The sequence below is a fragment of the Canis aureus genome, chromosome 3, assembly GCF_053574225.1.
Source record: "Canis aureus isolate CA01 chromosome 3, VMU_Caureus_v.1.0, whole genome shotgun sequence".
NCBI lineage: Eukaryota > Metazoa > Chordata > Mammalia > Carnivora > Canidae > Canis > Canis aureus.
This window is the reverse complement of record NC_135613.1, coordinates 20,506,396-20,533,962: the sequence shown is the minus strand read 5'-3', so window position 1 is coordinate 20,533,962 and position 27,567 is coordinate 20,506,396. Positions and strand designations below refer to the sequence as shown.

The following is a 27,567-nucleotide window of genomic DNA, read 5'->3' as shown; positions in this document are numbered from 1 at the left end:
AGCCTCATCTGCCTTGAGGAAGTGAGAATGACCCACTGAAAACAAATCTTACTGCATTTCCTTTTGATGATGCTGGCAAAATGTGTGTGTCATATAATCAACCTCTCAGAAAAAGGATTCTGATAGAAGGTCTGGCTAGTGACGAGGGCTCACTGACGTCAGTGCAGACATGTGGCAATCACGAACCATTTGGGAATGCTGCTCGCAGGACAGTGTAATTTCGACAGCCGGGTTCAAGAGTCTGTCTCTTTAAGATTCTCGCCACGGGCCCAGTGAACACACGGGGACCCTGTGAGTTGGGTACACATCTGTAGGACATCGTTTTGCAGCACTTCCAGGTCTGCAACCTGTGTGCCAGGCAGGGCCCAGGCTCCCGCTGCCTGGAAGGGGGGGTCCTGTCCTTGACCTCCGTAGGATTGTGCAGCCGTCGGGCGGCCTTATACTTCCCAGAGAGTGTGTCATTAAAAGAAACATCCCTAATATTTAAATTTCCAGAAATGACTCTTCTGGTGATTATCCATCCATAGCCCATCATAAATTAACTGGGGCTTCTGCTGCATATAACACGCCTTTAATTTTAAGATATTTGATATTTCAAGTTTCTTTTTGGAAACACTCAGTGGGTTTGGATGACAATTTCTGAGGACCTGTCAAAGGTAGGAGGTAATGGTTTTGGAATGGATTATGAGGGGGCTGATGAGAGGCAGAAAATCTCCTGCTGGAAAACCTTTGATAATGTCAACAACCTTGGAGTGCCCTGAGGCAGTTTCTCAGGAGCCAGGATGCTGTCGGGAGGGCTGTTGACAATGTGACCCAAGCCTGAACATGAGAGACTCCTAACTCTGGGAAACCAACAAGGGGTAGTGGAAGGGGAGGTGGGCGAGGGGATGGGGTGACTGGGTGAAGGGCACTGAAGGGGACACTTGACGGGATGAGCACTGGGTGGTATGCTATATGTTGGCAAATCGAACTCCAATTAAAAAAAAAAAAAGAATCTGGAGTCGGGACATCAGCTGTCAGGGAACCAGAAATCTTTCTGAATGGGGAGGCGCCATCCAGCTGTTGAGGTGAAAATGACCCATGAATGGAACGGAATGCCACCTAGCGTGTGCCAGCCTCGGCTCTCCAGGTGGGGAGTGGCTGCTGGGTAGACACAAGTTTGGCCTTATCCTGTCTGATATTCTTGGTGAATTACATCACCCGATGAGCAGCACCTAGACCTTCTAGAATGCAGCTCTGGACCGTGATGCACATGCGAGCCCAGCTGAGAGCAAAGCCAGCTGGCCCGGCCCACCTGCGGGGAGTCTGACCCCGGGCGTCTGGGTGCTGCCCGGTCCTGGGGTTTTGAAGTGCTCCCCAAGGTGACTCTCATGTGCCGCCAAGGTTGAGAGCCAGAGCATTCCTTGCTTAACCATCTCCCGTGTTACGATTCATAATCTGGAAGCTGCATCTAGGAAGCCTGTAACACGCGGTGGGCTGTCCCCCCAAGGGCCATCCCTTTCCTTTCTAATAGAATCCTGGCTTTGTTCTTTATCTCTTCTCCTCGGAGGATCCAGGAACTGCTGTGAGAAGGGGTCTCATACCAGGCACAGGTTGAACCATGAATGGCTTAAGCTGGGGTTTCTCCACCCTGACGTTGCTGACCTGGGGCACTGGCTAATTCTTCTTGGTGGGGGCTGTCCTGGGCACTGTAGGCGGCAGAGCCACATCCTGGTCTCTAGCACCAGATGCTGGTAGCACTCCCACCCCCAAGACGTGAGAGAGAATCACATAGCTCAGCCTGTCACACGGGGCCTGCTGCCTCGCCCAGGATTGTTCCAGACCCATGCATTTAGGGATGGCCAGTGAGGTAGGAATACCTTTGGGGAAATATTTTCTTCAATCTTAAAAAGACACAAAGGGAGAAAGTTGTTGTCTTTCTGTGGGATGCACCAGGACAGTATAAACCTGGGTCCTGATGGTCTTGTGGAGGTGTGGAAATCACCCTCCCTAGAGCTGCCCTCTCTGGGGACTTGTCGCCTCATGAAGCCGTGCCACCCCCTTTGGTTTACAAGGCTGTGGTTCCTGCTGTTTGCAGCTAAGTGCTTCCAATCAGCTTGATCTGAATTCAAGCTATTTTTAAAAAAGATTTTATTTGTTCATGAGAGAGAGAGAGAGACAGAGAGAGAGAGAGAGAGAGAGGCAGAGACATAGGCAGAGGGAGAAGCAGGCTCTTCACAAGGATCCTGATGTGGGACTCGATCCTGGGTCTCCAGGATCACACCCTGGGCCAAAGGCAGACGCTCAACCGCTGAGCCACCCGGGCGTCCGTCATGCTATTCTTAATTACTGGGCAATAATACTGTTCCTCTTTGGAAGGTAGATACTTTGCGTTGCCCAATATGAATAATGGGTCAAAATGTATCTACAAAGTGGGAACCTCTAAACATTCCATAAGGATTATTACCATGGAGCAGGGGAGCATCCGTGAGACATTTATGTATGTGGTCTATAAACATGCGTTGGCCTTGCTTAAGGAGATAGCCACAAAGCATTACATTTCACCAGCAGTGGCCAGGGACCCACGGAAGCAGATGTTCTGTATCTATTAGGCATAAATCTAATCCTAGCCAGGTGTCTGAAGAACTTCCAGGCACCTCTCTTGGTGGAAGCCTCAGCATATGAGGGCACAACATTGGAATGGATTCTTTTGTAAGAGTCAAACTGACTTGTAGAAACAAACTCCCTATTTCCAAAGTGATTTGTGGGGCCAATGAGTTCAGTCCTAATTCCTCTGGTTTTTGTTTCTGGGCAATGACTCACATCCCCCCTATTTCCATTCATTGAAAAGGGAGTTTTAAAGAGGCTTCAGCTAAAAGCAGACATTTAACAGTGTTAATGGAAGATGAAGATTCCAGGTGATGGCTGCATGGATACCTTTTGAAGACTTCTGTACTCGTGTGTGTGTTGAACCAAGTGATCTGATGAGATGGTGAGGAGATAGGTCACTGTGGGAGGGGCTTTCTTCCCCAAGATGCATCTCAGGGAGAGTTTCTGTGCTTGAGAAATGATGGGGTGTGAGCAAAGAAACAAATTTGAGAACCAGAGGTTAGCACACTCCGTGGTTCTATTAAGGCAAACATTTGAAAAACTCAACTGAACTTCTGAGTTATTTGTGTCTAGGAGAACACAAAAAAGATGCTTGTCCCAGAGTACATGTTTTCTCCAAGCTCTGTATAGTTTTAATCTTGAACAAAAATTCAAGCATGTTTATTATATGATGTTTAACTGAAAACTGAATTTCAAGTTGATGGTTCCCAGAGCATGTGGTCATAAACATTTGGAGGCCTCAGCTCTTGGGAGGAGGCAGACGAAACACTGCTGTGAGTGTGGGCTCAGCCACTGGGATAGCTGTGGGGAGTCCAGGGTCCCTGCCTTCAGCCGTGTGACCTCACTGCCACTCACCGATGGCTTCCTTCTGTTTAAACAGGGACTCATCAGATTAAAAACCTAACTCAAACTTGTCTTGAGGATCAAATGATGTAAACAAAATACTTAACCCAGTGCAGCGTTTTATAGCAAACACTCCCAGTAAGTGCTAGACTGTCATCTGTCGCCAGTTAATTTTCAGGGTTAGATCTGACAACAGATAGTGACAATTCCTCCATTTAAATCTGATTAAAAAATATATATGCTACAGAATACAAAAAAAAAAAAAAAAAAAAAAAAGAAAGAAAGAAAAGAAAAAGCTAAGAGGAACATAATTATCCTTATGGGAAACCTTCAATTTCCAAACAGGATGTTTAAAAGGTTCATTTGAGATGGATTGTTGGGAGGACTCTACCTTCCTAGCAATGCTGCCAAGTGCAGTTAGGATCCCAACAACTTAGAGAGATGAATTAAGCTTTAATTACCCGAAATACTGAATGTTTATTCTGATAAGGTCACACACGATGGTACTTTGCTAGAAATGAAACAGTGTAAAAATAAAACTGATAAGAGCATGAGATAAAAGTGTTTTAAAACTCTGTGGCTTGAAGGAGGCAGGGGGCCGGTGGAAGCTGATGGGGTCTCTGGGTTGGGGAGGTGAGGGCATCAATCAAACGGAAGCACTTGGCTTGGTGGAGGCACCTCCATGCTGGTTCTACTCATCAGCCCTGAGTAGGATCTTCATGGCCTCTGAAGGAACAAAAATCAGTTGGGAGGATAAAAGAGATCTGTACTTCCCTGTGCAGACCCCGCCTAGGCCGGGAAGTGGTGGACACCCCCCGGGGCCATGAGCCCGCAAGAGCAGGTGTCAGATGGCCAAGGAGGTGGTCCCAGGAGGGGCTGGGAGCCCCAGAGGCTGAGACCCCAGAGGGCTGTAGTGGCAAGCACCTGCTCACAGCGGCGCATGGGGCTGTGTGCCTGAGCTGGCCTCGAGCTTCTCGCTTCCAAGTTGAGGAAAGCCATCCTCTGGCACAAACGTGAAGGCCTCACCAGGGTCACAGAGCACTTGCCCATCAGGCTAAAGGCGGCTCTGCCCAGAGGCCTGGAGCACAGGTCAGGTGAGGACTTGGCAACACAGGCGGTTATAAACTGAATCCAAAGCTATTTATTGGATGACTTTAACTGCTATCTCCCCGTGTGGATTTTACAGCAAGCTAGTTCAATGAAATGTTAATTAGGTGCTGAGTATAAAAAAAGATCCTTGGTCAAATAACTTGGCAACTGGCAGGTGAAGAAGTTAAATCACATTTCTCTGCTCTGGGACCTCAGAGCCTTTAATATGCTAATTTGCACTGTGGATTTTCATGAAGTGAATCTAGGAGGAGGCAAGTCTGCTAAACCCAAGTGACCATAAACCCTTCTGTGCTAGTGATTCTCCAAGGATGAGCATCCTGGGAACGTACCTGGGAAAGGCCTGTCCCCTGAACGTGGGAAAGCCCAGGTCTCCTGGGAGGGTAGAGGCAGTCCACGGCCCACTCCGGCTCCCTGCTCCCCCCACCAGGCTCCCCGCCCGCCCAGGTTCCCCTCTCATGCAGCACCACACCCCCCAAACCTCTCTACTTCCCCTTCTGGCCTTTGGCTCTGTGTACCTAATCCTTTCAGGGGTTTTAGCCCATAATCTAAAATGGTGTGTCCATTTTAATCTGAAAATGTGGAAAACCAAACAAATCATTGTTGACAGAAAGGAAGCATCCATAGCAGGATTTCAGGCACCTTTATTCACGGCAGGTATTTCTGGTCAGGGGAGCTTGCCTCTGAAATCTGTTACTTAAGGAAGACAACGTCTACCTAAATCCCGACAGCAAGTGGCCAGGTCACTGCCTCGTGCCCCATACTAGGCTTGAGAGCCTCCCGCACGCACGTGGGGCTCACCCTCCAGGCTGGACCCAGCAGGTCGGTTAACAGTGCCAAACCACTACTCCTTTGTGTTACCTATGTAATTTATAAATAGGACAAATAATTTCTTAATAATATTATATATTTGCAATACAAACACGACTGGTGATATAGGAAACTTTAAAAAACTCACACTGTGTTCATTCAGGGCTTCCTTCTAAGCAGCACTGTACCATTCCTGAACTTTTCCCATTTTTTGCAGACCGAGTCACTTTGCTGTGGCAGTTGCATGGGACGCCTGGCCTCTGGCCTTAGCACTCTGGGCAGCACTGCTTTTTGGAGTGGCAAGAGTTATTATTCCTGTCTTCTATAATCAATAATAAAACATTATTCTGTAAGAATTTAGGTAAGAAATCATTTAAAGAAATCTTAAAAACTTGAGCCTATTACACGTCATTTAGCATTTTCTAGCCCAGCAACTGGCACGGACTTCACACGGTCTGTTTTCCTGTTCTGTTCCCTTTTCCTGAGCGGTGGCTCCCAGACAAGACAGCAAACTGGGGTGTAAAATCCTGCCAGATTTTCTATGGTGACGACTGTAGGTGAACAGCACAGGGGCCTACTCAAGTACTCAAATCTCATGCAAAACTCTAACTAACGAGCGCCTTGGTTACAGTGGCGGTCCTGTCACTTTCTGCATTTAACATCGGAACACACAGGAATGGCAGTGGTTCCTCGTCAGTGTTTTAGCCTCTGGCCTCAGGGACTTGGGATATGACCCTGCAGGTCAGTGTTCAGTTTTGGCAACAGGGTAGTGCCAGAGATTTCTCAATCACCAATTTTTAAATGTTTTTAACCATTTGAAAAGCATCACCAACATGCTATTTGGTGTTGGCTCAACACTCTGTGCTGAGAATTAAAGAACCCTCAACTTGCCAAATGTCTTACTTCACAAAATCTAATTATAACTGAAGAGTCTACCAGATGTCTATAAAAAATTACACAGCAACTTTCATCAAACAGTAACTACTACAAAAGGAATGATAGAAAACAATGACTTCACAAAAATACACTAAAAAATTTGACAATTTTATGCAGGAACCGCCAAAGTTTTAGTGTTTAATATTTAACAGCACGACTGACCAAGATCCAAGATGTGGAATTACCATGTTCAAGAAACTGGGGGAGAGGATCACTCTATATAGACTAACTATACAGTATGTTGTAAGAAGAACGCACACTTCAGAATAGAAAATCTGTCTACACATAGCAGTTGCTTCAGAAAGCCATTCGGTCTTCTGTCGGCTTGTAAAAATGCTGTTCCGGACTTCAGTGTGAATTAGCTGCCTGTTGGAAAAGAAAAATCATCAACACATTATGCTCCCACCAGGACAGAGAAGATGGACATGTACCACTGTCAAATGGTAAAAAGCTTTCCAGAATCCTTTACTGAACTAGACGTATGATGTACTTCCTTTGCACGATGCCCCAGCAAAGATATCACAACAGATTTAATTGGAAATCTTTATTTGAAAACTTCTGAATCCATTCCCAGCAACTCTTCCTCTTGATCACCCCTGTCACTCGAAAAGTCTCCATCCTGCAGTTCTCCACAGATGTTCTCACTCACTTGACGGGACTTTTGACCGCCATGTGGTGGTAGGAGACCCAGAGAAGCTTCTAAGGCTGGCAGGACATTTTCCATATCATCTCTCTACAGGAATAAAGAGGACAACCCACACATAACAAGTGTGTGATTTACTCACACAGCGAGTCAACCCAATCTCTTGTTAAAATGACAGTGAATTTCCAAGTCTTTTCGCTCCCAAGTCTGTCTCTTCTTGGACTTCAAAGTGACCTGTATGCCACAGCTACTTCTAATCTGGTTCAGCCAGGACATGCCCAGAACTTTTGAAAAAGGAATTTGGTGCCTTTTACTGTATGTTCTGCTTGGTACTAGAGTGGTCTAAAAATTCTCAGTAAACTTTGTTTTTATAGGGAATTAAAATGCTAAAAATGGGATGAGAGAAACGGTAGTTTCAAAATTAGTTCTAGGTTGCGGCGAGGTAACCACCATACTCCTGAAGAGGCTCATAAGGAAGAAACCTACCATGGGGAGACTATGGAGGCCCACAACATCTTGCTGTCTCGCTACATGGCTATTGTTGATTATCTGTCTTTCATCAGATATTGGGAACTATGTAGTGGAAATTAAGATTTATTTACTTGAGGGACAGAGAGTGGCAGAGGGAGAGGGTGAAGCCGACTCCCCGTGAGCAGGGAGTCGGACGTGGGGCTCGATCCCAGGAGCCTGAGATCATGACCTGAGCAGAAGGTAGATGCTGAACAGACCGAGCCCCCCAGGCGGCTCTTGGGTGAAGGCTCACTCCGGCCTAACTTCATCCATTCGAGTCATAATCAGGCGTTGTCCTGTCATTTATCTAGCGCAGGGGGAGTTCCCAGGAGAACCCAGAACTCAAGGCACTTATGAAGTTGAAGGTGGCAATATGGGGTTTTGGTCACAAAAAATAAACAAACAGACAAATAAATAAATAAATCTGCCAGTGGTAAGAATTCTCAGGCCAACAAAACACATTTCTTGGTATTTGCCTGCAATGACATAAACTCAGTGACTGCCTGTTAACCAGTCATCTTAACTACTAAGGACATAGGTCCACTTAATAAAGGCCAGGAGAATCAGAGAGACGCCTGCTGGGATCCGGCTGGGGGCTGATGGAGAGGACGCCCGGCCTCCTTAACTGCAGTGGCAGGCCCCGGACCGGGACAGCCCGACGGGGACAGCCGACCCCCTCACCTTCAGCTCTTCGGTGTGGCAGGGATCTTGTTCTCCCCCTCCAGCTCTTCCACCCCAGCCTGGGTCATGAGGTCTGCAATGTTTTTTTCCAGGTCGTCAATGCGACTGCTCATGTCATCAAGTGGAGAAGTTAAAGGCCACATACACCTGCCATTGCTCATCGTTTCGCTCCCGAGCTGGGGACACCGGGACCTTAAACACAACCGTCTCAGCCAAACTGGGCTTCCCTTGGAGTACGGCTAAATTCTGGCGGTGAAGGAGTCGGGGGCCCTTTACGGGTCCTGGGACCTGGACGAGCTCCTCCACTTTCCTAAGCTGCCGCCCCTACAACTTCTTCATCAGGTGGCGGCGGGGCCCGGAGCAGAGATCGGCACCCAGCGCGCAGCTCACGGCCCGCGGCCACTCCCGAGGCCACTGCCGGCCGACTGGAGGCGTCTGGGGGCCGGGGGGCCAGCTCGGGGGCCCTCAGCTCCTGGCACAGAACCGCCAGAGCACCACACCCAGGCTCAGTTACAATAATACTAACAATACCACTCATACTTGTACGTGGCCCGTGGCTGCCTGCAGCGGGCCTGCAACCACCTATCAACACCGCTGCCCGGGCCACAGGTGCCAGGGGCCCGCAGAGGCTGACCACACATACAAAGGATATTTCTTCCGATGATCTGGTCGGACATGGTCTGAAATTTATCTTGCATCTGCTGCAGGAGTGTCTGCACCTGCGACGGGGAGACGCGACACGGAGCACCTGGCGCTCGCCGGGGCCCTCGCGCGGGGCGGGGCGGGGCGGCGGGCGGGGCGGCGTCCAGCTGGGGTCGCCCTGACCGCCCCGGCTCCGGCTCCGGCTCCGGCTCCGGCCCCCGCCCCCGCCCCGGGCCCCGGCGAGGCCCCCTCCCGTGGCGGCTGCCGCGACTCACGGCTCGCTCGGGTGTGCGCTGGGCGCGCGGGCGGCGGCGGCCCGGGTCGGGCGAGCGCGGCTGGGGCTGCAGGCTGGGCCCGCGGCGCCTCCGGACACGCGGGCCGTCGCGGCCGCCGACAGCGCGCCTCGGGCCCCACGGGCGTCCCTTACCACCGAGGTGAGATCCTGCACGGTCTTGGGGTCCGTCTCGGCCATCTCCCCGGTTCCCAGCTTGGCGGCGAAGGCTCAACCGTCACCTGCACTTCCGTCCGTCCGCGCGCACGCCCCGCCCCCCAGCGGCCTCCTCTCGCGACGCCGGAGGCCAGCCGCGGGACCGCAGGGTGCTGTGGGAGTCGTAGTTCGCGGCACACGCCGGAAGGGCCTGTGCTCTCGCGTTCCCGTTCCGCGCGGGGCCCGCCCCCACCCTCTCGCCCGGCCTGGCCCCGCCCCCCGGAGGCCCCGCCCCTCGCCGAGCCGCGGAGGAGAGCGGAGGGGCCCCGCCGTGCCGCGGGGTGGGCTGCAGCGGCCGGTGGCCTGGCCTGCGCCGCCGCCTGTGCTCCGACAGAGCCCCGCAAACCCGCGGGAGGGAGCAGGGGTCGGGTCACCGGAGGGGACACTGAGGCCGCGTGTGAGAGGCGCGCGCCCCGCGTGCCCAGCTGCCCGGCTGCAGGTCCGGTCACGGCCCTGATCCCACGACGTCCGTGGAGGTGCCGGCGCAGGGGGCAGGTGGTTTTTAACTTTTGATTTAAGTGTAGCATATGTCTGGGTGGTGTAGACATCCTCAGTCCACCTCAGCTGGTGTTAGCCAACTCTCCAGGTCAAGAATCACCCCCAGCCTCCAGGGGAGCCCGTCAGCTTCTTTCCAACCCGCCCCCCCAACCCACCCACCGGGGCCACCAGTGTCCTCGGTTTTAACACGATCGTTTGTTTTGCTGTGTTTCCACTTGGTGTAAATGGAATGAGCGCCTCCCGAGCGCCGGCTTCTTTCGTGCAACACGAGGTTCGAGGGTCGGGGGTGTGCAGTGGGGAAGGGGAGGTCAGCTGCAGGGTCCAGAGAGTGGACTTAGGTGTTTAAGGAGGGGTGCTGCTGAGCTGGGACCTCGAGTTGCTGGTGGGGGGTGCACTGGGCCCAGCACTTTGTAGGATGCTGAGCAGCTTCTCTCACTTCTTCCCACCAGATGCCAGTAGCACCCCCCTCACCCCCCATGCAGTGTGACGACCAAAAAGATCCCTAGATACTGCCCACTGTCTGCACGAATTGGGGGAGGGGGGAGGTCGTCATCCTCAGTGGAGAACCAGTAGCTTTAGAAGAATCTACAGACGCTGCATAGAATTCTGTTGACTCAGTCTTCAAGTATGAATTTATTTTCGATTGGGGCATTTCTTGGGAATTTTCCTCCTTATATATTGACACGGGCATTAGTTTCCTGGGGCAGCTGCGACAGAGTACCACAAACTGGGTGGCTTAAAACAATAGACATTTATATTCCCACAGTTCTGGAGACCAGGAGTCTGGAATCAAGGTGCCATCGGGGTGGGTTCCTTCTGAGGGCTGTGAGGTACAAGTTGTTCCATGCCTTTCTCCTAGCTTCTGATGGCTGCTGGCAAATCTTGGTGTCCTTAGCTCGCAGATGCATTCCGCCCATCTCTGCCTCTGTCTTCATGTGGCCTTCTCCCCGTGTGTGTATCTCTCTCTATATAAGGTCACCAGTCATGTTGGATTTGGGACCGACCCTACTCCCATATGACCTCCTCTTAGGTTTTTATATCTGCAGAGACTCTGTTTCCAAATAAATTATGTTCTGAGGTACTAGGGGGCAGGTTCCAACATGTCTTTTTGGTGGGGAGAGTCAACCCAAAGCAGTTGGTAAAGTAATACCACTTGAAATCGGTATCATACTTGGTATTTTATTAAGTGTTTACCTAAAGCTCCAGGATGATTTAGCTCATGAGTAGGTGAGGGTGGATAGAATTTCAGGTCTTCCTGCTTCTTGCCTCAATCACTGAGGCTCCTATACTCTGCACAGAATCCGGATTCCCATTCCCCTGGATTTGTAGCCAGATCTGGCTTATGGCTGCGAGCAACAAAGAACATGAATTAGCACTAGGACCTATAGTTTTGTTTTTTTAATGTATGTGTTTGTGTGTGTGTGTGTGTGTGTGTGTGGCAGGACACTGAAATCCTTCTTAACCTTTTTTTTTTTTTTTTTTTTAAGATTTTATTCATGAGAGACACACAGAGAGAGGCAGAGACATAGGCAGAGGGAGAAGCAGACTCCTGGCTGGGATCCTGATGCAGGACTCTATCCCAGGACCCTGGGATCACGATCTCAGCCGATCTCAGCTGAAGGCAGATGCTCAACCACTGAGCCACCCAGGCGCCCTGAGTCCTTTTCATGCTGATTGAACGGTTTTTACATATGCAACAAGCACACCTGACATGGAGCATTTCTTGTTTTTGTTTTTTGCAGAAAGACAGCATGCTTTTCCTCTGTGGAGACCAAGGTCTTTTAAATAGCTGCTTTACACAGAAATTTCACTAATTTATAGTCATGGCTGATATACTTACTTTGTAGGGGTTGACACACTGAACCTAACTGAATATTGTTCCATTAGCAAAACTATTGAATTATGTGTAAGGCACTAGCAATTAACCTTTAAAATTTCGGTTTTGAATAACCCTTGTTTTAAACCTTAGCATTTTTTTTTTTTTAAAGATCTTTCTAGGTTAATTGTGTAACTGAAGTAATTCCCTTTGCCCCTTTCAGGATGGTTTGGTTTTACGTGAGCTAATGTGATACTTTCATACTGTCTCTTTGGTTCTAGCTGGGCTGTCTGGGCACCCCTCCCTTGCCAGGCCTGCACTGAGGGACGTGTCGCCGTGCAGGGGTGGCCGAGGGACAGTGAGAGGCTGCGTGTGCCCTGTAAGCAGAGAAGAAGTGGTCACTTCAGCCCTTGGAGAACGTGTAGCTTGTCTTTTTCCCTGGCTGCACCTGCATCTGGTGGACACTGGTCAGAGCTGCCATTTGCTTGCTCTGCTTTTCTCCCTGGTATCAGGGTGACACTGCCCAGGAGCAGCCACCTGCCTCAGTGCCAGCCATGCTCCAGCCTCCAGCCTTTCATGGATGGTCCACACCTCTCTGGGCTCTCCAAACCCAGTGTTTCATCCTTCTGTCTCAGAGGATGACCTTATATTCTGTTTTGCAGGGATGGTAGAGACTAGTGTCACCTATGTCCTGCCCTCCATGTCTCCATAAGTACCTGGACCTGCAGGTCTCTGGTCCTTTCTGCCTGGAGATGGGCAGAGTGTCCTGCCTCCTGGATGAGGCTGGACCCTGGACCCATCAACCCACACCAGGAATGTGCCTCCTCCACGTACCTGCCCCTTCCATGGACTCCTTCCTCCAGGTATATAAAAGTGGTAAAAAACAAAACAAAACAAAACACAACAACCCAACAACACCAAAAATAAATAGAAAACAAAAGCACTCCAATAAGTTGACCATGTGCGGTTCTGTGCTATCACTCAATAGCTAGGTTTGGTTCTAGGAAGAGAAGGACATGTTGCCTTCAGTTACTGGATCTGTGACCTTCCATTCATGCAGTTAAACTTGTTTTATCTTTTTTTTTTCTTTCTTTCTTTCTTTCTTTTCCTTTTGTTCTTTCTTTCAGATTTTATTTATTTGTTAGAGACACAGAGAGACAAGCAGAGACACAGGCAGAGGGAGAAGCAGGCTCCCTACAGGGAGCCCGCCTCGGGACTGGATCCCAGGACCTGGGAATCATGACCTGAGCCAAAGGCAGACACTCAACCAGTGAGCCACTCAGGTGCCCTGGCTTGTTTTGTTTCTCTCCAAAGGTATTGAAGTCATTCCGGATGGTCTGAGGATGTGGCGTCACACAAGTGAGACTCACATAGCAGGTGGTTCTTCATTCTTTGTGACAGGTGTACTCTCTCTGCTGGGTCCTACTGACTTGAAGTCCTTGCTCATCCTGTTCATCTCTCCTTTTAACACAGGGCAGCCTCTTGCCCAGATCTTAGGTGGACATATTGTCCAGCTAAAAGGTAATCACATTTTGAGTTTTCATTGTATTTATTTTTATTATTTTAAAAAACCACTTTATTGAGGTATGAGTGCCATCAAGAGCTGTACATGTTTAATGTATTCAGCTCAGTGAGTTTGGTGATGAGAATACTATGCCCATGAAACCATCACCATCAAGCTCATAAACATACCCATCACCTCCCTAGGTGTCCTCCTGTCCCCGTTACTATTACGAATGATTCTTATTTCTGTGGTAAGAACATTAAACATAAGATCAGCAAATTTTAAGTATATAATCCAGTATCATCAGTGATAGACGCTGTTCTGTACAGAGGATCTTATGCGTATCTGAAACTTGGTTCCCTCTGACCAACGTCTCCCCATTTCCCTCACCCCCAGTCCTGGCAACCACCATTCTGCTCTCTGCATCTATGAATTGGACAATTTGAGATTCCACATGTGAGATCATATTATTTGTCTTTCTGCATCTGGCTTGTTTTATTCAGCATAAAGCCCTCCATGGTTCCTGTTGTCACACATGGCAGGATTTCTTTCTTTTAAAAGGCTGAATCATAGTCCCTTGTACTTATCTTCTCATCTTCAATGGACATTTCAGTTGTTTCCACCCCAAGGCTGTTTGTGAAGAGTGTTGCCATGAACACGGGAGTGCAGTGATCTCTCCAAGATCTTGATTTCAATTTCTTTGGGTAAGTACCCAGAAGTGGGACTGCTAGATAACATATTAGTTCCATTTTTAATTTTTGGAGTGCCCTCCCCCTGTGAGCAGGAATGTCAATGGAGACTGTACATCAGGCAGTGTGATCTGTGGCCTGATGTTGCTAAGATTGGTTGGTGCTATGAGCTCTTTTCTGTTCCAGACTGTTCAGCTGTGCTGATTCCCCTGCTGTTCCTGGCAGGACAAGACACAAATGGGCAATATCCTGCAACACCTGGGAAGCAAGTATCTAGGGGCAGAGAAGAAGCTGTGGCCTGGGAGATCTCTCTAGGCTCTGAGCTGTGCTGCCCTGAGGGAGGGATGAGGTGATACTCCTCTTACCTCTTCAGTGCATTATCCTCTGGCTTTTTTGCTCCACTGAGGTACTAGAACATTTCAGGCATGTTTCTGGGTTCCCCAAAACATGTTCTCATCTGTGGGTGGTTGTTAAAATTGGTGTTTCTGGGGCAGGGATGGTGAGGCGGGGCATATAAGGACTGGACCCTCCTGTTCTGCCATTTTGCTTTGTGTTTTTTTAAAAAAGATTTTATTTATTTATTCATGAGAGACACAGAGAGAGGCAGAGACACAGGCAGAGGGAGAAGCAGGCTTCCTGCGGGGAGCCCGATGTGGTACTCGATCCCAGGATGTGGGGATCACGCTCTGAGCCGAAGAGAGACGCTCAACCACTGCGCCACCCAAGCGTCCCTTGCTTTGTATTTATTTCGATTATTACTTTAGTATATGCCAAGTGATACTGGCTTTTCATTCATGGTAGTAATGTACAATTTTCTTTTAAAATGCATTCACTTAAGCAAAAATTATACATTTAAAATTATATAGTTTAAAACTATAGTGATTGGCAATACGGATGCACTGAGATGGCGGGATTTGGAGAAGGAGTAGAGGGACATCATTTGAGTAATGAAGATGATGTTCTGATGGGGTTAAAGATTAGAAAATTTTGGCCTTGAGAAGACGGAGGCAGAGGGTAAAGAGGTGGTGCTTGCTTTGAAATTGGCCGTCATTACATACTTTGAGAAGGGGAAGTGTAGGGAAATGTTCCTGGGCTACTGTAACAGGTCACTTTTCCTTTCGGATCAGTCTCCAGAAGGATAGTTGGGCATTTCCTGCAGGTGCCAGAGACCTATTTTCTTTTGTATAGAAGAAGCATTCTAGGTACCAGTCCCCCTCCGGAGGGAAGACATGGTCCAGGAGGCACAGGGAGGGACAGGGCAGGGTCTTCGGAATCCACTTTTGCTGAGGAGCAAAGGTAGGGCTCTGTTTCAGAGAGAGGCGTCTAGTTCTGGCACGCTTAATTTAGAAATGCCTTCATCTGGTCCCCATCGTCCTGGCTTGGATTCCCATGTGAAAAGCAAGTTTTGCTGTTATCTCTGGCGTCTACACTGGGTAGCATCCCCGGATCCTTTGTCTTATGTGCCAGAGCAGGGGAAGGTCTCTTTGAGGCTGTGTTCTCAAAGAACAGAAAATTGCTTTTATGGAGAAGAATGGTGCGATCAGCAGTGTCCCAATCCATCTTGACTTGTTTTGCTTTTGGTTTGAAGTGTGGGTTTACGTTTCTCATGCTCATTTGTGGGAATTTTCCAAATAAGCGTCTCCATGATTGGCTGCCAAGGAATCAGTTTCCTATTTATTTACCCAAACTAGCAATTTCCTGGAGGCAGATGCCCAGGGAGGAAGGAAATGTTTCAGAGGGCTGACTTGGAAGTTTGTTTTTCTCTGCTTCACTTATCCGCTAGTGTCAGATTGTCTTGTCACTGTCAATTTCGTGTGTTGTATGCAAGAGGGTTCAACCTGGGTGGTTTATTCTGGGTGATGGGTGGGTGGTGCTGTCTTAGGGTAGAGTGGAAAACTGCTGGTGTTGGAGTCACGTACACCACTTCCTGGGCGAGACCTAGTGGGAGACGGTTTTAACTTGTGAGCCTCGTTTCCCCATCTGTACGGTAGAGATACTGCCTATTTCAATATTCTAAGAATTATATACATGACATGTCTAATGAATAACTATATTTCATATAAATTAGGCATTATGTGTATACATACATATGTATGTATGTAAAATACCTGGTCCGTGGGAGGCATTTATTAACTATTAGCACCTTACCTCTCCTTGGTTAAGGACCTCCCTAAAGTATTCTTGCTTTCTATTTCTGTGTGTTTACCTACCTGTCTGGTTTGTTTCTATCCATTTCTCTCTCAATCTCTCTTATCTATGTCCATCTCTATCTATCTCTATCTATTTATTGTATGTTCTTATCATCCACCTAGCTACCTACCTACCATGTCCATCTAATCTATTATCCTATCATCTATCTACCTATCATCAACCATCTGTGTATCTTCTATCTATCTATCTATCTATCTATCTACCTATCTAGTCATCTATCTACCTATCATCTATCATTCTATCTTCTATCATCTATCATCTGTTAATCATCTATCTACCTATCATCTGCCTCTCTATCAATTATCTATCCTCTATCTTCATCATCATCTTCATTTATCTATCCATCAATCATCTATCTATCATCTCTCTTTCTCTCTATCAATCATCTATCTGTTTCTTTCAAATCAGAGGGCTCTGACTTATGAAGGAAGCAGTGGGAAGAGTTAATTATCCACCAGGTAGCACTTAGTTTTAGTCTTGGTCTTTCAACATTATAGGCCAACCAGAGCACCACCGAAAGAAATATCCCTTTGCTCTATCACTGTGTTGAAACAGTACTAAAGACAGTCTAAGACCAAGTATACACATTACAAATCCCAGATAACCTTTACTTAAATATTTCACAAATAAGTTACAAGTTTCTTTACAACTACATGGTAAATCAAATGTTAATTTGTAGCTCAGGACCTGTAGACAATTCAGCAACTAGGGCCCAAAGGAACTGCATCTGTAATAGAATTAAATATTTTAAAATGATCAACTTTTATCCTTTTTGAGTGTTTATGAAAAATATCTATTTAAAAATTTTGAAAATTTTTATCTTGGGGGATAAATAATATTTACCACCAGACAGCATTGATGTGTGCATGACCACACATACTATTTTTCATATAGCCTTCACTTTCAGTTCTTTAATAACCCGAATCTATGTATATTATAGATAAAGAATGACTTTATTGCTTTCAAAAGGAAAAGCTTTTAAAAAAGTAGCAGAAAATGGAAATTTTCAGCATATACTTACAGTGCTTCTATGAGCCAGTCTCTCAAAGGCTTCATAGCTTCATGGTGAAATTTCTGTGGTCTTACTATACCCGTTGCTTTTCACCATATCCCTACCAACCAGCTGGCACTTGGAAGCCAAACAAAGTGGTTCAAAGACTGATCAAGCTCAGCAACCCTCCAATGATTAATGTTATGATAGTGATGTTGCATGAGTGATAGGAAGAGGCTTTTTTGTTCACTAAATTTAATGAATATCTAAATTACTTCTGCTTAGTTTATGCAGTTAAAGTTCTTATCCGAACACATGTTCAATGCCACCATTTTCTTCTCTTTCTACATATTTTGTTTATGCTTTTGTATAAGAAAGGTCAAAACTACAGAAGTTTAAAAAATATTTTATTTATTTATTCATGAGAGACACAGAGAAAGAGGCAGAGACACAGGCAGAAGGAGAAGCAGGCTCTTTGCAGGGAGCCCGCCTCGGGACTTGATCCCGAGACCATGGGACCCTGACCTGAGCCAAAGGCAGACGCTCAATCACTGAGTCACCCCAGGTGCCCCAGAATTTTTTCAGTAGTCGACTAATCCATCAGTGATAGGAAATACGATCAAGGTAACACATTTGACACAACAAGAGAACTGTTAGCTGCTTCAGATGAACTAATTATGAAAGCATCTTACCACCAGATTATGAGAAGTTCCAAATCTCAACAGCCAGATAAGTAGAGAAGATGGGATGTATCATCTTCTTGAGAAGTGTAGCTAGATAACTGATGATGATGGAGATAGTGATGATTTGATTATCACTTCTTTTTTGTTGTTGTTTAGAGATTATTTATTTGAGAGAGAGAGAAAGAGAGAGCACAAGCTGGGGGAGAGGGAGAAGCAGACTCCCCGCTGAGCAGGGAGCCTGACTTGGGGCTTGATCCCAGGATCCTGAGATCATGACCTAAGCTGAAGGCAGATGCTTCATGGACTGGGCCACCCAGGCTTCAGGCACTGATTATCATTTCTTAGTGGTTAGACACCGAAGGTAGCCCATTCTTTCTCAGCACTCACCTTGTTCTTGGTATGATTTATCCATTGATTCTTGCTTAAGAATACTTCACATGAACAGGTTAAGGTCTTACATTAAAAAACTCATGAGTGCGGGCACCTGTGTGGCTCAGTTGGTGAAGCATCTGCCTTTGACCCAGGTCATGAACCTGGGGTCCTAGGATGGAGCCCCATATCGGATGCCCTGCTCAGGAGGGAGCCTGCTTCTCCCTCTCACAGCCCCCCTGCTTGTGCTCTCTCTCTCACATATAAATAAAATCTTAAAAAAACAAACTCAGAAGTGCTTGGAGATCATTTAGTTTGTCTGTAGCTGAGCCCAGGGCAAGCTTCTGAATGCCCCCCACTACATCTCCCTCTGCTTTCCCTCCCCTTGGTTGGTTTGGCTGTGACTGGGTACTTGGGAGGACATGAGTGTACTTTCACATGGCTGAGATGTCTAATTAGTCTGGAAGGAGTCCCTCAGGTACCTGCAGCCAAGCCCTGGGAGGGAAGGGAGGAAATACTGAAGATTATCTTGTGCAGAAGACACTCCTAATGTTTTGTATGAATTGAGAGTGGTCTTAATGTTTTTTGACAGCTCTTAGGACTAAGAAATAGTAGAAGGTCTGTTTACTCAGTTTGGATAGATAGTCCTGCTAATCAAGGGTTTAAATTAGGGTTTTCTGGTCTGCGGAAGACCTTTTGTTTGGTTTTGCTGCACAGTTGGGAGCAAAGAGGTTGGGAGCAAAGTAGAAACAGCAGGAACCGTGCAGCCAGTCCTCGAGGGTTCTGGTTCTGGAGGCCACTTACCTTGGACAAGCTGTTTGATTTTTCTGAGTGTCTGCTTGCTTTATAGGTAAGTTGGAGAAGAGTCCTTGCCTCATAGGGTTGTTTTAAGAGGTCAATGAGTTAATAGGCATACAGGATTTTGTACATTGTGGGCACATAACAAGCAATCAAATGTAAACCATTATTATTATTAGCATTATTAACGCATTTTTTTTTTACTCTGTTCATACACCCCAGAAGAGCTGTAGACTTTCCTTCAGAACCAACTGGGAGAGCTTGTGTGTGGGTTCTGCTGCACTAAACCCAGCATCAAACATAGCCTTGTTACTCATGTTTTAGTTTCCATGTCTTAATATCAAGACTCAATGTATTTATTTTGGATGAAATGCAATGTGATCTGCTTCAAGAATTTGATGGTAAATGGTTATTCTGTTTATCAGGCTATTTAGGATCACATTTTGGAAATCTGGGATGTTTTCACAATCTCTAAAAATGGTCCTTAAGAATTAAAGTCTTCTTTGCTACCTACCATGGAATTTAGCCAGATTTATTTTGATGTCATGTTCAGATTTGGCTGAGAGTCAGAGCAGGTACATCTACCTGAAATGGCGTTCATTTGGAGGAACTGGCAGTATTGAAGGTAACTGTTTTTCAAAATTAGCAAATGTTTGCATGTTTTTGTTAAAACAGGTTATCAGAAATAATTCATTTTTCATATGTCAAACAGGGAGAAAAAGTAACTTTTAATCAACTAAGGTGGTTGAGGTAGAAATAAAATCGTGAAGAAGGTCTGACTGTTCACTCAATAGAAATAAAATCCTCAGTTTTGTGCTCAGCAGTTGAGAAAAGCAATTTCTGGCTCTTAGTTCACATTAAAAAAATAATTTGGACTAAAGCTCTATTTGTAATAATGAAATAATGCTTTGATTCTACTTTTGCTTTCAAGAAACAATGTAAATGTGTTCTCACAAGTTAGAAAACATTCTGTGATTCAGGAATCGCTTCCACTTTGGCTTCAAATAACTGGTCACTTTTTTTTTTTTTTAAAGGATTAGAAAGAACTACACAATAGCAATATTTCTGTCCTGATGAGAACTCTGGGGACAGGGAGCATTCTTAAGTAGAGGAAAATTAAGGCATATGCTACGTACTAACAAAGTATGCACTTTATTCCTATTTTTCTGTGTTCTAAGCTATGCTAAGCTAGTGGCTGGATTTGCAAAGTGCCGGAGAGTTTACGGGCTTGAGAGACCAGGAGGAAATTTGCACCTGTTTACGTGAGTGAATGGGCCACCGAGTTCCCCCTGCGGATTCCCTAGGTTCACAGAGGAGGGGGAGCTTTCTGATTGTTAGTTAGCCAGCCTAGGGGCCAGGCTGCCAACCACCTGGCCATCTGAGGATGCTCCTCTGTCCTGGGGTGAGCATTCTCCCCCCCTGCCTTGCAGGAAGAGGGAGGTGAGACTCACCAGGGTTAGGGTACAAGGCAGAAGAGGAAATCTACAATCTACAAAGCCAGAAGAGGAAATCTAGTAGAGTGTGAGCGTGCAAGCTTAGACTCCCACCCTGCCCCTGGGCCTGCTCTGTGGCCTTACGGATAACCAAACTGTTGTGTTCACAATGCAGCATCTCCTGACTGAGTAATGGGACTTGTTCAAGAGAAATACACCCATGTTCTGGGACTGATGGTTGTGATCATGTGTTTGTGCCACATGGTCATCAACCTGAGAATGACCTTGCTCCTCTTTGAGTCTATCATCTCCGCAGCTGATTGCAAAATGCTCAGATTGTTCATTATGATGGATAAGACGAGTGCATTGCCCAGCTGTGAGGGTGCTTCTAGCTTTATAAACTCACTCAATTAACAAGAGATGTACAGGGGACCCCACATGACCAGTCAAAACCATGAACTTGCACTAAGGCAAGACCTTGTGTTGGCAATGTTAGACACAACATAGAAATCAGAGAAGAGCTACTGTCCAGCCGTTTTAACCACCAATACCCATTTATTTTAATGGAAAAAAAATCTGCATTCTATATGCTCCAAAAAGACTTACTATTGAAACAAATACAATATATGGAACTCTTTCTGCATAATTTCACTACAATAAAGACAACATATAACTCCTGCTTCCTACAGAAGGTGAACTGAATAGCACAGGTGCAAACATAGATTGCATAAGAAAGCGTGGGTGTGCATGTGTGCACACGTGTGTGTGCGTGTGGTTAAAACCTTTAGTAAGCAACTGCATTGAAATATGCTAAGACACTTACCTTACCCTAGTTTGTGGCGAGCTCTAAGAAAAAGCCACAGGCTGTCACTAGTTTTATCTGATAGAAAAATTTGGTGTGAGCTTTGATGGTTCGTTACAGTTTATCAACAAGAAGATAATCTTAGTACAAGCACGAACTTTCCTCTTACTTTTTACATGCTCACAGAATAAAAATCAATTACTTTTCATACATGATGAACATCTTTTATTTTCAGGTTTGCAAACAACGGTAGTCGATTCACACAAAAGGGTACTTTTAAAACTACCTGTATTTACTCTATTTTTATGCCTGTATATATGAAACAAACGTTGTGTATGTGCATAAAGGTATGTCTATACATGTGGGCATATATGTGTACACACAGGGCACCTGTTGACCTCCTCCTATGCATGTAGGGCCTCCACGATGACATTTGCAATTGTACATACACTGAGGAGAGAGAGATTCTCTGCCATGATCCGTGTCCTCCTAAGAACCGGTGGGACTGGATTCAGGACATATGCAAATGCGGACAGATGCCCTTGAAGAATATTTCAGCCCTTTTCTCGGCATTTGATGGTGAAATTTGCTGCTCTGCCCCTCAACACTTTTGCCTATGTTGGCATAGGGTGGCAGTGAAAATTGGTCGCAGGCCTTTGCTAAAGAGAAAGCACTTGTGTCTCCGCTCTCCCTCTCTGCGGACCTGCCTGGCAGGTCGTGGTGGCACAAGACCGGCCCGGACGGTGGAGAAGTGTCAGCTCAGTGGTCTGTGCTGGTGCCGAGCTTGATGCTGAGGCCCTGGAGGGGACAGGTGCGTAGCTTTTATCCTTTCTTAGTGTAACCTCTCAAGGAAGAATGACATAGCGAAACTAGGCTCCTTCTGTAGCGTTTCTCTCTATAAATACTGTGTATATACACATACAGATACTCACACATATACAAATACGAACCCACAGACAAAGCTGTATGTGTGGAGCGCTGACTAGCAACATGGCAACACATCAGAAAAAGTAGCCATTGTTCCTGCTCCCAGAAGGTCAAGTTTTATGCCGTGATCTTTAAACATTCAGAGCAATTCAGAAGATTCCATTAATTAAAGGAGAAAGGAAGATGCTGTCAAAATGGTGGAATACAGACCCAGTGAAATTGCAAAGAAAACAAAAATCTGGAACAATTGAGGCCTAGGTGTGAAGTTTGAGAGCTGTAAACTGCAATCTTCAGATTTGGATTTTTTTTTCTTTTTCCTGTTGCTATGGAAACTTGGTAGTCAAGCTTCAAATGTCAGGAGTTCTCACAGACCTGAATGGAAAAGATGCAGAGTTAAGTCAAGGAATATCACAACTCGATTCAAAACGTTTTAGCTAAATTCTAGATAAACAGCCGACAAGCTGTAATAAACACATTTATAAACACGGTACCACCTTGGGGGAGATTTTTTCCCTTTGGCATAACATTCGAAGAGAGCACAGATAGTTCTGTTGGTTTAGATCTTAATCAGCTGGACTGGTCTGAAGATACTCATGCCAAACGCCTCGTCTCAGGCCCACAGGGACGGCTGCCTCTGTGACGGTGAGCCCGGTCCCTTGCACATTAGCCCAGAACTCGGCCATCTCATGGACAAATTGACTTGGTAGCTGAGAGACTGATTATCATCTCAGATAGTATTTTTGGGTCGCAGAGAGGAGCAAGAGAGCTACTGGTGGTTTTTCAGACACGACATATGACTTTCCTGGTTGCTGTGACAAGTGGCCACAGCTTAGTTGGCTTGAAATCACAAAATTCATTCTCTTACAGTTCTGGAGGTCAGAAGTCTAAAAATGAGTCTTAGTGGGGCTAGAATCAAGGTGTTGGCAGAGCTGTGTTCCTTTTGGGGGCTCCAGTGGGGAAGCCACTTCCTTGCCTTTTCCATCTTCCAGAAACTGCTGTATATGGCTCATGACTCCTTCCTCCACCATCATGGCCTGGTCTGTCTTGTCCAAGATGATCAAGGTCACCAAAACTGTGTTTATTCTCTAAGATGTACACCAGCCCAGGACCTCCCCTCTGCCTGATAATAGCACAAGTGGGAAAAGCTCAATTCTCTGCTGTTTTTGCCTAATTATTATTCCCTGTTGGATTTATACAGGGAAATGGTACCACTGAAATTCATGTTATAATCAAAGAAATAAAAATATGTAAAGGTCAACCTACAATGTAAATGTGGTTCATTCTGGAATGAGCCGATGGCTAGAATATAATGTATTAACTTTGTAAAGCGTGGGTGTATTCAAAACCTCTGAGGAGTGGATCAGCATGTCAAAATCACCCACCTACTCTGCACCCTGTTGCTTTTAGAGGTTAATCCTGTAATTTATCTGCTTGGAAAATTTAAAGCAGATTCTCTAAAATCAGATAAAAAGTCTTCGTAATGTGACCCCAGTGTAGGCAACATGATACGGAGAAGGTTAAGGCTAAAGATTGTGTTAACAACACTAATTTACATTGTGTGACAGGTGATACCTTTATAGTTAGGAATCTCTGGAACTCATTTAATTTCTTTTTTTCTGGCTGACCTTTTCACTGTCCTTGCCACCATTATCTTAAACTCTGGTTACTCGGGCTGCAGGACACAGTGTCCTACACATTCATCCATATTTGAAGAAAGACTTGGAAGGGACGTATTAAATGGCATTGTGAATTTTATTTAAAAATATTTTCCATCGGGACGCCTGGGTGGCTCAGCAGTTGAGCATCTGCCTTCGGCTCAGGGCGTGATCCCAGGATCGAGTCCCACTCAGGCTCCCTGCATGGAGCCTGCTTCTTCCTCTGCCTGTGTCTCTGCCTCTCTCTCTCCCTGTGTCTCTCATGAATAAATAAAATGTTTTTTTTTAAAATTATTTTCCATCTGTTTTGTTTCTTAAATTCCACATGAGTGAAATCATTGATAGTCTTTTTCTGACTGATTTATTTCACTTAGCATAAAATACCCTCTAGCTCCATCCATGTTGTTGCAAATGGCAAGATTTCATTCTTTTTGATGGCTGAGTAATATTCCATTCCATATGTTTATATATATACACATATACAGATATACACACATATGTATATATATGTACATATATGCATACATACACTACATATTCCTTCTCCATTCATCTGTCGATGGATACCTGGGCTCTTTCTATTGTTTGGCTATTGTGGACATTGCTACTCTACACATTGGGGTGTAGGTGACCCCTTGGATCACTATGTTTTTATTCTTTGGATAAATACCCAGTAGTGCAATTGCTGGGCCATAGGGTTGTTCTATCTGTTACTCCTTGAGGAATCTCCATACTGTTTTCCAGAGTGGCTGCACCAGTTTGCATTCCCAACCGTGTAAGAGGGTTCCCCTTTCTCTGCATCCTGTCCAACATCTGTTGTTTCCTGAGTTGTTAATTTTAGCCATTCTGACTGGTGTGAGGCAGTATCGCATTGTGGTTTTGATTTGTATTTCCCAATGATGAGTTATGTTGAGCATCTTTTCATGTGTCCATTGACTATCTGGATGTCTTCTTTGGAGAAATGTCTGTTCAAGTCTTCTGCCCACATCTTGACTGAATTTATTGTTTTTTTGGGTGTTGAGTTTGATACATTTTTTTTTTATAGATTTTGGATACTAGCCCTTTACCTGATAAGACATTTGCAAATATCATCTCCCATTCCGTAGGTTGTCTTTTAGTTTTGCTGACTGTTTCCTTTGCTGTGCAAAAGCTTTTTATCTTGATGAAGTCTCAATAGTTCATTTTTGCTTTTGTTTCTCTTGCCGTTGGAGACGTGTCTAAATCCTTAAGGAATTTCTGCAAATGTGCACTGACAGGAATGTAACCTATGCCTATCTGTAAATTATACCAGCATTCCTAAATAGGTTACCCAAAAAGTGGTTCAGGGAAGTGCCAAAAAGTGAATCTTCAGCTCATATCTCTCCTCTTCCAGCACTGTGCCATACACTGAAGGCTACCTGGCCACAGTTCTCTTTGAGTCATGATAGCATCTGAAGGGCTGCTTATAATTTGGGTTTTGGTTTAATGACTACACACCCCCAACCTTGAGAGCCCACATCCTCCACAGTGGGTGGCCACCAGTTTGTGTTTGCTTACATCAAGGCCCACACGTATCCCCTCATCTCTTCTCTGACCCCCAACCCAATGTTCCTGATCAGGATATGGTTTTCTAATAGGAGGCTGAAACAGATATCAACAGAGAGCAGACACTTGGTGAAACCTGTCAGGCTCCCCTCCCTGGTTCCCCAAGCATTCCTTGGTTTCTACATCACTGCCACAGAACCAGTACCTTTCCTAAATTTGTAATAGCTGGTGTTGAAACGCTTCCTCTCAAAAGCATGGACAGTGCACACAAAGACAGGTACATGAATGTTCGTGGCAGCATTTATTCATACAATCCCCAAGCTGGAAAACCATTCAAATATCCATCAACCAGTGAATGCATTTTTAAAAAATGTGGTATATCCATACAGTGAAATACTACTTAGCAATAAAAAGAAAAAACTAATGATATGTGCCTCAACATGAATGAACCTCAAAAGGTTTATGCTAAGTGACAGACATCAGACGAAGAAGACTACATATTTTATGATGCTATTCAAATCAAACACTCAAACAGCAAGTATAAGCAGGTCAGTAGTTGCCCAGGGCTGGGGTAGGGGTGAGGTCTGCTTGCAAGGGCACAAGGTAACTTTATACAGTGATGGAAATGTCCTAAAACTGGATTTTGGTGTTTTATGACACTATACATTTATGAGAATCATTGTAGTAGCTAAATTAATTACAGCAGGTAAATTTTATGTTATGTAAATTATACCTCAATAAAGCTACTAAAAAAATACTATCCACTATAGTGTCAGTAACTTAAAATAATAATTTTGGTCATTGAGGAAAAAGATGGACTGAATGAAACCCACAAAATTAAAATTCTCCAGTCTCTGTTCAAGTCAATTTAGACTGTAACACAAATGATCCTACCTCAGAGGACTTGACTGCAGGAGATAGTCTATTTAATTTATGTAAAGCTCTTAGCTTTGCATGTGTGTGGCACTTAGAGCCCTAGGAGGTCAACTGTCATTATCCACGCAGTTGTACTGCTTTCAGGGGCCACAGCTCCTCTGTAAAGCAGGACTCAGGAGCATCTGCAGGCAGAGAGCAGCCTGCTCCACCCAGGTTGGGTGCTTCTCCAGGCCCTGTCTCTGCCCACAACACATTTCACAATAAAAAGGAACAAAATGTTGATACCCTCATTGACATGGACTGTAGGATTCCCATTTATAGAAAATTCAAGAAAGGCAATAGGTAATCAGAGAAGGCAGATCACTGAGGGTCTGGATTCAGGGGTAGGGATCGATAGCAAAAGGATACAAGGAAACTGTACCTTGATACTTGGTGTGGCTACGCGATTGTGTACATTTACCAAAATGCACCCCACTGTACCCTTAAAATGGGTGGATTCCATGGAATCCAGATAATACTTTCACACAAAGCATTAGAATTCAAAGTATTTTTGCAGAGGCCGTTTTGCTCATCTTGGTCATGTCTTTAAATGTCTTCATTCTGATCGAGGTTACATTTCAATTCTCTCCCTCCTCGCCAATGTAGAGACATTTAATTTTGGTACTTGTTAATACGGGTCACCTGATCTGTCTTTTTATGTTCTTGCTATTGCTGATTAATTAAGCCTCGAACAACGTTCAGAAAGGTTTCAGGATGACAGTCTTCCCTGGAGCTGCCTGTGTCACACCGCACGGAGCCCTATGAAGCCCTCCCCCTCCAGACACAGCCTGATAGAGATGCCAGCCTGCTTCACTGAGAGGGTCCTAGGGCAGCAGCACTGCACACCTCCTCAGTGGCAGCAGCACATGCCCTAAACAACATCGGCAGTAAAATTAATGCCATTTAGATTTTTTATGACTTGCAGTGTCATTAGTTTTATTCCCTGTAGTTCTCGCTGTCGGAGAAGGACGTGCAGAACCCTGGGTTCACTTCTCAGTTGCCGGGAAGCCTTCTATAGTATCAAGACCAGCTGAGATGTTTTTATTACTTTTCCCCTCCAGGAGGCAGTCTGAGGGTGAACGTTGGCCTCACTGCTTGCTCACCTGGGGACCTCTCAGAGCATCAGTTTTCTCATCTATCAAGTGGGATCAGATCTCCAGGCCAATGAAGACAATAAAAAAGCCATGGGCATCCGGGCATTGCGTTAATGCTAATCAACCCGCCTCTGAATGTTATCTGAGGGGAGAAGAACCCTGCCCTGCCATGTTGTATGATGTGATTGCTGTAGTTTTCTGAACAAGGCTTTCAAGAAGGGGTTCGCACACTCTTCCTGCAAAGGACCGGATAAGTATTTCCACTCTGCAGGCTGTACTGTCTCTGTGGCCCCTACTCAACTCCACTGTTGTAGCCTCCAGCAGGCAATATGTAAATGAATGGATATGGCTGTGTTCCAATAAAACTTTATTTATAAAAACAGAAAGGGGGCCATGTTAGACCCTTGAAT

At 45.7% G+C, this 27,567-nt stretch overlaps 2 protein-coding genes and 1 long non-coding RNA gene across 13 annotated transcripts in view; 1 reads left to right on the top strand and 2 right to left on the bottom strand.

Moving 5' to 3' along the window:
- Positions 1-5,163: 5,163 nt before the first annotated feature.
- On the bottom strand, positions 5,164-9,348 carry HSBP1 (heat shock factor binding protein 1). Of its 2 annotated transcripts, none has more exons than XM_077891000.1 (4): positions 9,189-9,347; positions 8,772-8,838; positions 8,120-8,240; positions 5,164-6,651 (listed from the first exon to the last, which is right to left on the bottom strand). In XM_077891000.1, the coding sequence occupies exons 1-3, from the start codon at positions 9,231-9,233 to the stop codon at positions 8,122-8,124; spliced, it is 231 nt and encodes a 76-aa protein (XP_077747126.1). In that variant the 5' UTR covers positions 9,234-9,347; the 3' UTR covers positions 5,164-6,651; positions 8,120-8,121. The 2 variants fall into 2 exon arrangements, with proteins under 2 accessions (XP_077747126.1, XP_077747127.1); XM_077891001.1 differs by lacking the exon at positions 5,164-6,651 and adding an exon at positions 6,815-7,018 and having other exon boundaries at positions 9,189-9,348.
- Positions 9,349-9,484: 136 nt separating this feature from the next.
- LOC144310240 (uncharacterized) lies at positions 9,485-27,566 on the top strand. Of its 9 annotated transcripts, none has more exons than XR_013375949.1 (9): positions 9,485-9,743; positions 12,225-12,425; positions 12,877-12,939; positions 13,036-13,083; positions 13,680-13,770; positions 13,942-14,161; positions 19,233-19,432; positions 19,986-20,069; positions 27,125-27,566. It is a non-coding gene; the product is annotated as an uncharacterized LOC144310240 (long non-coding RNA). The 9 variants fall into 9 exon arrangements; XR_013375952.1 differs by having other exon boundaries at positions 13,628-13,770; XR_013375950.1 differs by having other exon boundaries at positions 12,690-12,939.
- The window catches only part of CDH13 (cadherin 13), a 1,003,185-nt gene continuing 996,393 nt past the window's right edge, over positions 20,776-27,567 (bottom strand). For both annotated transcript variants that reach the window (XM_077890995.1, XM_077890996.1), the window contains one exon: positions 20,776-22,341. In XM_077890995.1, the coding sequence (XP_077747121.1) occupies positions 22,334-22,341 (8 nt within the window). In that variant the 3' untranslated portion in view covers positions 20,776-22,333. The remainder of the gene's footprint in view (positions 22,342-27,567) is intronic.